General features: G+C 52.7%; 1 protein-coding gene across 10 annotated transcripts in view; it reads right to left on the bottom strand.

Annotated features, from left to right (window-relative positions):
- Positions 1-12,651, bottom strand: part of rerea (arginine-glutamic acid dipeptide (RE) repeats a) — a 119,379-nt gene that overhangs the window by 69,228 nt on the left and 37,500 nt on the right. For 8 of the 10 annotated variants that reach the window (XM_081707126.1, XM_081707128.1, XM_081707130.1 and 5 more), the window contains one exon: positions 232-667. The exons of 1 other annotated variant lie outside the window; for it this stretch is intronic. In XM_081707126.1, the coding sequence (XP_081563252.1) occupies positions 232-523 (292 nt within the window). In that variant the 5' untranslated portion in view covers positions 524-667. Of the gene's footprint in view, positions 1-231; positions 668-7,076; positions 7,239-12,651 lie in introns of those variants that run through there. One more of the 10 variants, XM_081707129.1, reaches the window with a different exon arrangement.

The following is a 12,651-nucleotide window of genomic DNA, read 5'->3' as shown; positions in this document are numbered from 1 at the left end:
AACAGACCACCGTGTAATTAGCTGGAAACGTGCTGTCTAGCATCAAGTGTGAAAACTCTTAATGAAGTGGAGAGCACTGTGCAAACATTAATGTCAAATTTTTTCTGGAATCAAGCCTCTGCCCCCGGCCCCCCCCCCGACCCCCAGGTAGACATCAGAGCAAAAATGGAGCAGAACACGCGCTCTGTCTGCCCAACCACCGGAGCTGGCAACGGTGTGGAAGGCGCTTACCCCCCGGCCTGTAGACGACGTCGTCCTCCGTGACGAAGGAGGTGATCTCTCCGTTCTCCGTGCGCTCATAGCGCGACTTCTTCTTGGGCAGCTTTTTCTTGCTCTTCTTGGTGGCCTCCTCGGCGGCGGCTCCGCCTCCGGCCTCCGCCTCCTCGTCCTCGCTGTGCTCGCTCTCCGCGTAGTTCTTGGCTCCGCCCTCCAGCGTGCAGCTGCGCCGCGGCCGCGAGCTCTCGCTCTCGCGCACCTTCTCCCGCCGCTCCCGCTCCTTGTCTTTCTCTTTCTCGGCAGTCATGATTCGCCACGTGCCTTCCTCTGTCCTCTCACGGCTGGGCCTCCGTGAAAGGTAGACTGTGAGCCTGGGCTTCAGTCTTCTGAATTTACCAATCAAATCCAGGGAAAATTCGGCCACACCAACAACCCCAGTGTTTCAGAAGAGCTGCGAAGAGAAGACAGACAGCTGTTAGGAGAGACGCCATAACCTGGGGCGGAGCCGTGGCACTACGCGTGCCGAATCGCTGTTGACAAGTCCCTCCGCCTGTTACCAGGAGATCTTCTTTTCCTAGGTGTATGCCACTAGAGAGGAAGACGGCCTATTACTCTACATGCACAAAGCTGAATCAATCAGAAGCCCTTAGCAGCACAGCCACCGGGCACAGAGAGGGGACATCAATGGCCAATCTCCTCCGATTGCTCCACAGTACCGGTCTGCCTCGGGAGAGCTCCGAGCGAAGCGGCATCAAAAGAACGCGCGCTCCACGCCGCCCAATCTACTCCCCGGGGCATTTCCCGGGGGGGGAGGGGAGGTTGTTAGGTGAACATTTGCCCATCGTGCCGCCGTCTTCAAACGGCCATCCGCAGTACATCGGACATTAGCGCCGGCGGACCGCCCCACGCTGGAGGGGGGGGGGGGGGCGCTCCAGCCGCGGCGCTGGTGCATCTCTTCATGCGAGGGCCGGGTTGGGCCTAGGCCCGGCCCTACACCTGCTTCCCGGGTCCAGCCTAGCGTAGGGCTCTGCATCGCAAATCTGAACCGACAGGCACGGAGCAACATGACCAGAGCCCCCACGCAGAAAACGGCTCTGGACCAAATCCCATTTTTATAAGCCATGCTACTTCTTTCCCCCCTTTTAAAGTCCAGACTCATGAAAATAAAGATTAATGCCGTTATGGGGAGGAGACCCGCAAACCAAAACAAAGACCGTCCGAGTGCTGCTTTCCATCGGCTGTGCTTTCAGCCTCTCCCGGGCTAAACTGCAAGCTATGTTGATAGCCTTTGGTACCACTAAACCTGACAACCACCACCAACATTCCCAGGGGTAAACGCAGAGACGTGGGACGGCAGAGGAGAGGAGAGGAGAATTGGGCTGTTTGTCAGAATCAGACGTGTGTTACCGAGTAGGTAAAAAAGGAAAGAGAAATGGCTTTTGGCAGGCATGGCATCGCCGCTGACAACTGGGCTCGTCGATGGCAGCCTGTCATCTTCAGACTCCACACCGAGTGACAGGGCAGCTGCTCTCCTCGCCAGCCTCCATCCAAACCCAGCCAGCTGATTATGCCGCGTGCACGTCACGGCCCCATTAATCACCCACTGATGAGTGAGAGCGCCGGCCAGCCGGCCCCCTGCCAGCTACTGCCCACGCATGCCCTGGGTTGGACGGCGCGTCTGTAACTGAAGAGGGAAAGGCCTTCACCAAACGCAACACGCCGCGAGCACGTCTGCACGGTGGTGTAAACTAAGCAACTAACGAGAGCGCAAAGCGCTCCGTGATTACGGGAGAGCTGCTTAACGTCGCGCTTTCGTAGTCCAACGCGCACCAACACGTTGATGAAATCTCCACCAAACGGGACTCTGCACGAGGGCTTTATTCAAGGCAGAACCTGCCAGCCTTTCACAACAGCAGCTCGGGGAAATCAACGTCTGTGTTACAGCAGAGTGCAGAAAGACGCACGACGTCCACTTGGATTTTGTAGGCCTGGAAATGTTGACTTTATTGATGGGCTGGATATTTTTTAATTTTAAAACGGAAAGTCAAGATGGTGATGTGGGTTAACAGGTCTGAGAGAGTGAGAACTGCAGCGAGAGGTGGGAGGTGATGGGGTCATCAACACCGAGGGAGACAGCTTCACTGTTAGCGCTCGGGGAGAACAAACCTGGCCCACCTGCCATTACTGTTGTGAGAAAACATACGAAGTATACTGTATAAAAGGCACCGACCTTCAATAATTAAGGTGTTTTGACAATTACTGAATATCTAATGTCAGGTTAAAAATAATCCCAATATCAGATTAAAGCTACTTCACCCAGATCTAGGTTTTGATTCCTTTATGGCCTCAGAACCTGGGTGACGGCTATTTCCTCTGGTCCTCTGCCGGTCCTACATCGGCACAAAAGCACGAACTCAAACCAGACTGAGAAAACACCCCAGACATGGCAGTTTTCCTCCACATCGCTGTGAAGGAAACACACCTCCAACCCCCCCCCCCCCCCCCCCCGCAGAAAACGCCACCGTTCCTGCCCCAGCAAGCGCAGTGATGATCGCTAAACGTGCCTGTCGGTTAGCAGCCACCAATTCTGACCGGTCCAATTAGGCGGGCGTGGGGTCTCCTGGCACAGAGCTGGCACAGGGCTGGCACACGGAGAGGCTCGGGGAGCCAGGTGAGCCTTCGAGGTATTACGCATCAATCAGTCGAGCAGGACCTTTTGAAAGATACCAGCTGTCTTAATGGAGGGGAGAGGGAGAGAGAGAGAGAGAGAGAGAGAGAGAGAGAGAATGAAGGGGTGGGGGCAGAGACACCCACCCAATTGTGAAAGCCACTGAAAAGGTTTCAGGGGGTTCAGCCAAGAGCACCTATTTCACCATTTCCATTACCGCAATGAAGTCAAGGGGTGTGAGCCGCGAGGGTTGAAATAAAAATACTCTTCTCCTTCAGCACAGGGGAGAAATTAGGGCTCGTCACCCTGCTAAGCTGCTGCTGGTGCTACCTCTATTAACACATCACCTCACAATGGACGCGCGGCAGGGCCCCATTAGAAAGCGCTCCTTCCTCCGTGTTACGCTTTCATATGGTCCTGACTTATCCACCCACAATCACTGCTGCGCGCACCCACCTCCGCAGACCCTCCATGCCCCACGCCCGTGGTCCGAGGGGCGCCACCGTCGGGTGGGTGCTGGGCTCCCGCAAGCCTGCGCCCGGCGTAATGTATGCAAATCACTCGGTGATCCGAGATGCAACAAATGAGTTTTCAATCGCAGCGTTATGAAGCGGCGCGAGTGTGACTGGCGTGGATTAAGAGAGGCTTTTGCGGGAGGACCGTAGGCTGCGGAACGCTCTCGTATGATTAGGCTGCGCTTTCTGAACGCGAGATTACCCTCAAAACATGGCATTATCTGCAGCACGGCCAACTCACATTTATCAGACAAAAGTCTATATTCAATTTGCTTTCTATGGTCCCACAACAATGGCAATACAAAATGGAACTGTAATGAATTCTGAGATTTGCCTCATACAATGGCGCAACTAAAGAAGTCGTCCGGTACAAAAGATGTGCAACACCACCAATCACTCAAATCCTACGGAAAAGAAACACAATAGTGCTCTTCACTATGTCTGTCCCAGCAGGCTGCTTACGCCCCCCCCCCCCCCACACACACACACCCACCCACCCCCATTGTACTCCACTCTGACTCACTGTTTTTCTTATTCCATGTGCTTCGCGACCTCCTCACCACGTTCCCTGCTTCAGGCCATGTTCCCCGGCCCGCGTTTCTAAACAAAGATCGGTGCCTGAAGTCTGTTCGACCAGCTTTGGAGGACAGCGACAGTCATTCTGAACATGACAAAGCCTTTGTGCGATGTAAAGTAAAGGAAGCCAAATTCTACTGCGTGTCATAATTCCTCAGAGAGAGGACAGCTGTTTTAGCGATTACTCAGCGCTGCTTATAAAAGAGGTCTTTATTGATATGGCCTTGTGGAGCGGCAGGGCAGCGGGTCCTCATCACAAAGGGAACCTTTTAATTGCGCCCTGGACTGCAGACTTAGAACCTTAAACATTCGCAGCACAGCTTACATCAGCCGAGGGAGACAACTCCCCCGGACTGCTCCGGCTGCCTATCGCCTACGGCTCTGACCTCGCCGCCATGGTGACAAACCCCTCGTCTTGACACCAACCATTTTGCAGTGCCCAAACATCCCAAGCCAAACCAAACCGGCGGAGGTGTGTCCGGGGCGAGGTGCGTGCCTCCCGGCAGGGCGACCCTTTTCACCGTGCCTGCTCCCACAGACTCCTCGCCGACACGCCAGCCCCCTCTCTCGACTGCACACCCACCGGTACAAGCGCAACCACGCTGGTGGTGATGTCAAAAAAATCCATTTCACGGCCATCGCTCAGGCACAGGTAACTCATTAAGAGGACGGGTTCACCACCGTACTCAAGGTTGGAGTCAAGGTCTTATTAATTGTGCACGAACTGAATCTCTGCAGCAGCAGAGGGAGTAAACCAGTAGCTAAAGGCAAGGATGAGTGGTCGGTGTGTGAGTGTACTCCCTCGGCGCTGCACTACTCCCATAGGGGCCTGCTTCCCATCAGCCCATGTGTCTATTATCGGCAGCGTGGCTGAGAGCAACTTCATTTCACACAGTAATACCTGAGAGAGAGCGACACACACACGCGCCACATGGCTGTTTGTGTGGCAGGCGGGCACACACGCAGCACTCAGACCAGGGGCGAGCGGACAGAGGCCGGAGTGATGGCGATAACTCTCCTGATGGGCTGCACACTGGGGGACTGCTCGCTTCACACTGCCCATAAGAGCACAGTCCGGGTCCCCCGGCCAGGGCACTGGAGGGAGCACTAATCACCAATCTATGATTTAATTGGGTTTTCAGGGGGTTGAAAGATTTCTGAAGCTTTTTTTTTTGGGGGGGGGGGGGGGGGCTGAGTAGCAGCAGCTTTCCTCATATTCATCAAGCTTGGAGGACCATCAAGAGAGTCCTCACTGGGTTTTTCTTTTCTTTTTTTGATAATCTAATTTAGTGGGTCTAGAAATCATTTTAAAAGTACATGGAGGATGTGCGTTTAAGGGAGGAAATGCATCAACGCAGGCGTCTGGGCTCTGCTTTAGAGATAAACGGAGCGGTTACCGATGCGCTACAATGCACCCCAGGCGCCTCCTGCTAGATGACGCTCATCGGTGGGGCAGCAGATACGCGCATGGCCGCCTCTCACCCCCAGCACCTCCAATCAATACTAAATCAATGGCACATAAACACATATGTCAGTGTCCAAATCCATCCCGGACACAGATGGGGGATATTAACATTGCACAATAACCCCGCCCCGCCAGACCCAGATTCGCAACACAATCAATCCGCCGTGGACATGAGCATTCGTAACGTATCGAACATTCGGGTTCACTCAAAACTCTCACGGTTTCACATTCCAAGCGAAACGGAAAAACCTTAGAAGCAGACGGGAAAGTCTGGCGTTCAAAAGGAAACGTTAGCGTGCGTTTCGCACCAGTCGCCTCATGTCACCCTCGCTTAGCCAGAGCCCTGACGACACCCAGGCAGCAGGCCTGCCCCCTGATCTCACTTCCTATGCCTGTCTATCCTGCGCTCTTCCATTTCCTGTTGAACCTGCATCCCTGAACCTGCCAGCGTCAGGTCGACAGGCTTCCAGAAGCGGCGCCATTAGGTCGCGGCGTCAAACCATTTTCTGACTAAATTATTTAGCTATCTGGGAGCTTCACTAGCCCACACCACCCGCAACACCAGCAACTGGCGGCAGATGGTCCGAGAGAACAAGCAGAGCATTCAAATCCACGCCTAGCGGCCCTGCCAAGAGCACCTCCACCCTAGATACCGCGGGATGGCATTACCTCTAATTAGGAGCGGCTTTTGTTTCTGGCTCAGTCACCTCTCCTGCGCGTTCCAAACCGCAGGCTGCCTGGCTGCGAGAGGCTGCAGCATGCCGCGCAGAACTCTCCGGCCCACCCCCGTCCCTACGTCCCTGCGACTGAGGCCGCGCCGGGAGCAAAGCGGGGCCGCGGCCTGGGGACGCCTGCTGTCCGGATGGACGGCCGGCCGGGACAGGAGAAGGAGAGCGAGAAACAGCACTGTTCTGACTGGGCCATCGCTTCACCTCGCCATGACTGCTGCTCAACAGCGATCCCCGAAAACAATGAGCAGCACTGTGCTAAGCTGGGAAGGGACATGGGAAAGAAAAAGAAAAAGAAAAAAAACAAAAAAAAACCAACACATCAGATCGTGGCTTTGAACTGCATCTCTGGAGTGTGAGCGCTCTGCGCACGCGGTCCAGATAGACAACACAGTAAACATCAGTTCTGCTCGTTTCCGGGTTGTGCAGCGGGGAGGGGGTGGGACCGGGGCCCGTATAATAAGAACCCTGCTGGAACCCTCCTCTGCCCTCCCCGGACAGCTCATAAAACAAGCATCGGCCCAGCGTTTTAGCACACACCGCGTGTGCAGCCAGGAAGACGGTTCCCTTTCGGGACCCATCCTGCGCCCCCCTCACATCCTCCTGCCCCCCACCTCCTTTTTTTTTTTTTTGTATTGGTCTGATTTTCATGAGCGCGAGCAGCTGTTTAGAGAAAAACATTAGCAGAGCAGGGACCCCGTAACACCAGCCTGCCACCGTGAGCCGCCGAGCACAGTGCACGGTTTTTAAAGCGCCGTACAGTAGCGATCAGGAGATTAACTGGACCCATTCATGTGTGAAATGGAGACTTGATCCCTAACTGATAGCACGGCCTGCCCCTGGGGGGGGGGGGGGGGGGGGGGGCGTATTTTTCATCATTGCACAACAACTGTAGTGTATTAAATTACCTGTCGCACGGCCCCCTTTGCCGCGAGAAGGGCGCGCTTCATGATGACGGCTGGCGGGACGAGGGGACGTGGAGTCCGTGTGCTCTGCCTCTTCACGCGCACTTCAACCCAGACCCTCTCAACGAGGTGGCAGACGGCACCGCGAAATGGCCAACGCAAAGTTCTCTCGCCGGGCGTTAGACTCAGAACGCAAATAATACTATTACGACTTGGAACCCTGCTCCCCCTCCCCCAACCACCACCATCATATCAGTGAGCAAAAGATTTCCCGAGTTGGTTTTTCAGTCCATGTTTTTTGTGTTTTTTTGGGGGGGTTTTTTTTGCTTCATCTCTTTGTCAAAAAGCTCTCGCCATCGTCGTGCACAGGGGCCCTCAGTCACTGCAAACACACAAAGCTGTGACGGCCTTCCTCGGTGACGAGTTACTGCGGCACTGCATGAATTTCCCGCCGCAGCAAGGAGCAAACCTCCAGGGAGGGCCCAGGCAGCTCCGAATTGAAATAGCTCACGAGTGCATGTTTAACCTTACAAACAGCCCAGACGAGCGCGTTTGCCACAGAGCAGCGTTCATCCGGCTGCGCACGCGCACACACACACACACACACACGTCAGTCTAAACGAGGAGTCTATTGACTGCTGAGCAAGTGGATTTTCGCGCAAGTCCACCAGAGGGGCGGGACTAATAATAAAAAAAGCGCTCAGCTGAAGTGAAATGCTGGCCTGACCTTTCTGCACGTTTCTTTCTGTTCCCAGCTCTGCTGCACGGATTTCTGCCTACCCTCATACATCACCCGGGCAAACGTGTCTTCCATAAAGTGCACAGCCCCGTCCCCGTGAACAGTCCTTCAAAAGGACATCTCAGTCTTGCTCAGTGTCACTGAGGGCTCTCTGTTACAGGCTAAACACGCCTCAGTCAAAGGGTTCAGAGCCTCAGCAGCAAGCCGCCTGCCGAGCCATGAATAAGGCCAATTCTGTTTGAAAAAGGCCCACAATTCCCCCTTCACAGCATCTCCGGCATCAAGCTAATAATAACGCCGCAGTCTAATATATCATTCATGTTTGCGTATGCCCTGTTATCTTTGGCCTTTCCAAAACAAAATGTACTAAAGATTTGGGGATTTAGAGAGCACGCTTCCCGGGTTCAGGGCTCTAGCCAACTCCAGAGCTCTCTCTTTACGAGAGGATAAAGTGGTTCAGTTTTCCCTCCTCTGACTTAACTCGCTGAAGATTTGAAAACTGAGGCTCAGACCACAGTTCTTGTAACGTGAACGGGGCAGGCGAATCCACAAACAAAACGTCACAACGAAACCCAGAATGTTATCTTATATGTGCTAAAAATGTCTGACGAGGTTTATTTTTTCCCTAAAGTGATGGTCACGTCGCCTCCAGCGCACGGACATTTTGTGAGCTGTTCAGTGTCAGTCGCGCAGCATTTTCAAGGGCCTGGATGTGCTGCGGTTAGATACGTTTTCACTAGCATGACCCCCCCCCCCCCCCATCACGCGCTGCCCTTGCCGCAGGCCATCTGACACAAGACGCCCCTGTGTGCACCGGAGCAGGCCGAGCTACCAGGTCCCTCTGCAGAGCGATTATCAGCTCACATTTGCCATCACCATCGTTTCCACCCGGCTGTGCCTCAGAAGCCTATCAAAAATTCAATAACGCGTATGAAATGACTGTAATTAATGCACATGGGAGCCCAGACGGCCAAAAATACACAGGACACCAGCAACGTCATTCATTTTGCTTTACGCAAAAAATAATCTCTGATCGGCATTACCAAACAAATTTGATTTGGAGCCAAGAGCTTCATTGATCTCAGCACTCATCTGAACCGGCTACAGAGAGCCCGGTAATCCAATACGGTCGTCCGGAAGCGGCCAGGAGAGCTCCGTCTCCACAATGGAAACATTCTGTCCACAATGTAATCCACTGTGTCTGTTCAGCAAGACACGCGTGCGTGGCGTTTGAAACCTGTCCGCCTGCACTAAAACGGCCGAGATCATCGCGAAACCCAAACAGAAACCAAGCGCGTGACGGAACACAAGGTTTTCAGCTTGGCTGCAGAATTGGAGCTGAGAATCGTGTGCCGAGACTGGGGCCAGGAAACGCTCCAAAAGAAAGAAAGACACACAGAAAGAGAAAAGGATAGAAAAAGAGAAAGAAAGAAAGAAAAAGAAAGAAAGAAAGAAAGAAAAACACAAGTGCCACAATGACATCTGACTGACTCAGAGGTGGTGCACGCACAAATGTAGCCGTCTCGAGTTTTCCGGCCAGAAACATTACGATTCAATGAGCGAGCGCTCTCTGCTGACTGCAGCTTTTGACAGCTTTCTACAGCTAATCATATTTCATATTTAACAACTATCTATGGCTTCTACAGGTCCCTGAGCGGCAAGAGTGCAAAAAACAGAAACACGAGGCTTGGCTCCAAACTAAGCTGAGTGAAAACAGATGCCAGCAAGCATAAGCAACAGCCACCATTAGCGTTTCTAACAACAATCGGCGGTAACGCTGGTGCACGAGTGGGCAAACGATCGAGACGTTCTCGCTGGGAACGAGAAGCCTGCGAGGAGATCACCAGCGCGCAGCGAGCCATCAGCGATGAACACGTCGCCGTTTTCCTCCCGCTTGTCAGCGCGTTTCCCTGCGTTTCGCGAGATCGAGGCATTTCGCTCCGACGCGCGGGCCCAGCAAAACCGAGCGAACGCACACACGACTCAACAGCAAATCTCACGCGAGACTAATAACCTTGGGCCCTCTCACCGTCCCGTTACTTTAAGGGAACAGCGCACCGTATAAATAGCGGCTCTATTTCAGATTTCCCGTCATTAAATATTTATCCCTGCAGAGTGGTGGCTCATAGTGAGGTGATGCGCATTTCCCAATCCAAATCTCTCCTGCCTGCGTTCTCCTTTACACCCCCCCCCGTGAAACAGATGCACGTTTCAGCCGGATTATCTACAAGTGTTCTTTTAATCAGCACAAGCCAGAACTGGAGCTGCCTGCCCCTACATCCCTCCCTAAGGAAAGCCTATTCCTAGCCTTATCAAGAGGAGAAATCACTTCCATTATATACCGAGCGGATAGGGCAGGATGTGGTTGCTCTAATGTGAGCTGGCCCTACGTAAAATCAAGGATCTTTAACCAAAAAGATCATGGGACTAGTGATCTTGAAGCTCTCTACCCCCTAAACCATGTCTTCCTTTATTTCAGAATGTGTCATCCAAACACTAACAAAGGAATGGCGCTGTCTGAAATGAAAAACTGATTGGTGTCGGGCAATATGTGAATATGTAAATATGCAAATATGCATATGTAAAATGCTCCCTAATCAAAACAGGAATGTAAGTGGTGCGGTGGGAGCCTCCGTCTGCGCGAGCACCCGGCTCTCTCCTGAAGCAGAGAGCCATGAAAAGCTTTCACGCCTCAGCCTCATGGGTGGCTACCGTTGGGTGTGAACGCGACGCCAGTGAACTCCGCATGCTTCAAAAACTCCTAGGGCTGACCTACAGTACTTCTCAGGTATTCTTGGACGGAGAACAAAAACGTCTCCTTTTTTACAGCTCGACGGGGGAATGGCAGCTCCAAGCTGAATGCCCGTGCCAAAACCCAGGGCCTACACAAGAGCTGCGGGCCCCGGGGAAGACAAAGCGAGGCGAGCGAATAAGCAGCCGGGGCCTCGTCAGGGTCTGGGCCAGCGATCAGCCCTCCCCTGCACGATGCAAAGTGAGCAAAGGACTAGAACTGCGCCGTTTCACGGCACTTAAAGAAGAATCTCCCGGCAAAAGCGCGCTAGCCAGCGCCTTCCCCCCACCGACAACTCTGCATCCTCCGGAATATAATCCCGCGCTGTGCTTTGAAACGGCCGCACTTGGCCCATTCTTCGCGCTCCGGTTTTCTTCCTGACCGGTTTGGGTGACCACGTAATGTTGTGTAACAAACGTTTTGTGTGGGTGTAATCCAAGAGCAGGCACTCGTCACCATCCACTACATTATGCTGCACAACAGCCCAACCTGCTCGCTGTAATCCAGCCTCAAACAGAAGGAAGATACAGAGCCGTGTTTAACTGATTAGAGCCGTGTGTCATACTGATTACTAACACAGCTCGAAAGTGAACCATGCAGACGGTCCGACCTTCTCACACTTCGTTTCGCTCTCTTTCTCCCACACACACACACACACACACACACACACACACACACACATATATATACACACGCATGTTACTTACCCAGCCAATGCGTTAAAATGTATGCAGCCTCGTCTCACAAGCACTGCTGGGTGGAATTTGATAAGAAAGAGAGTGGTGACTTTCAATGGTCACAAAGCTGATAGGAGCTCTCCACTAGCCCTGTGGGAGCGCCATATCGAGTGGAAATGCAAATGTCTCAGTCTGTGGCGGAGCTAAATGGCAGCCTGAGTGGGGTGGTAGTGTATTGCCACAATAGACCGTGATTTCCTTTTCTGCACTGATGAAGCCACTTCACTCTGATGAAAGTGAACACAGGGCCAATTCCACGGCACCCCCCTGCCCCCTCCTCCACGGGCTCGCCGGCACAGGTCGGCTCTCGCCGGTCCCATCGCACGCGTGGTGTCAATTTCGGATGTTTGCCGTGCAAGTATGGAGCGTCAGACGCGCCCATCACCAAAGTGCACCTATAAAGTCAAAACATAAGTCTTGTTTGGTGAAAGTAAACAAAAAGAGTGATGAGCTGGGGGGGGGGAACTGTAAAAAAAAAAATTAAATAAAAAAAATCAAAGGGGCATTAACCCCCCGATCTCAAATTTCCCTAATTAAAGCAGGCGCTAGCTACTGTGGCTTATAGAGAAGACAGTAAAATCAATTGCCTCAGCAGGTATCGATACATTTCGCTGCCTGTTTACAATTTAATCCCTAACTTGTCAAAGCTGTTACTTTCTTAATAACGGCTTCCTCTCCGGGCGGCTGTCTCGCGCCCATCTTTTAAGGGAGCAGAGAGGTCATAAGCCTCAACGCTCCCCAGAGCGCAGCCTGCCGCGCCCGTAATTATTGCTGGGGATGAGAAGACAAATGTAGCAGTGGCAGTTCAACAAAGCCTTATGACTTCTACCCAGGCTTAGGGGTTTGGGGGGGGAAGTGGACAGGAAAAACTAGTTAATGCCATGTCACAATAATTATGCAGGGGTCCTCTCAGAGCGGCAGACCATTGCAGAGAAGCTGCTTGGAACTGCATCTGTGTCTGCGTGCTCACCGAAGCTCTCGGGGGGTTGGGAAGGATCTCATTCAGCCACAACAAATAAAACAAAAAACACACAACACAGATAAGTCGCAACTCTAAAGAAAAAAAAAAAAAAAAAAAAAAAAAAAAAGGACCTTCATTCATAAGCTGTGCTAACGTCCAGCAGGAGAACAGCCCTCTAAACGCGCTTTTACCAGCGAACAGACAGAAGATGATCAGTAAGCAAACTGATTAGCAAACTCACTGTTCACGACTTGGCCAGTAATCACTGAGGGATGGCTTCTGCATTATTTACAGGCTAATGTATAATTCAGCACTAACAGCAGATTTGATGCATAAATAAAGCTGTGATA

Source organism: Electrophorus electricus, chromosome 24 (genome assembly GCF_041902795.1).
Source record: "Electrophorus electricus isolate QZ-2024a chromosome 24, ASM4190279v1, whole genome shotgun sequence".
Classification (NCBI taxonomy): domain Eukaryota; kingdom Metazoa; phylum Chordata; class Actinopteri; order Gymnotiformes; family Gymnotidae; genus Electrophorus; species Electrophorus electricus.
This window is presented reverse-complemented; position numbering and strand designations above follow the sequence as displayed.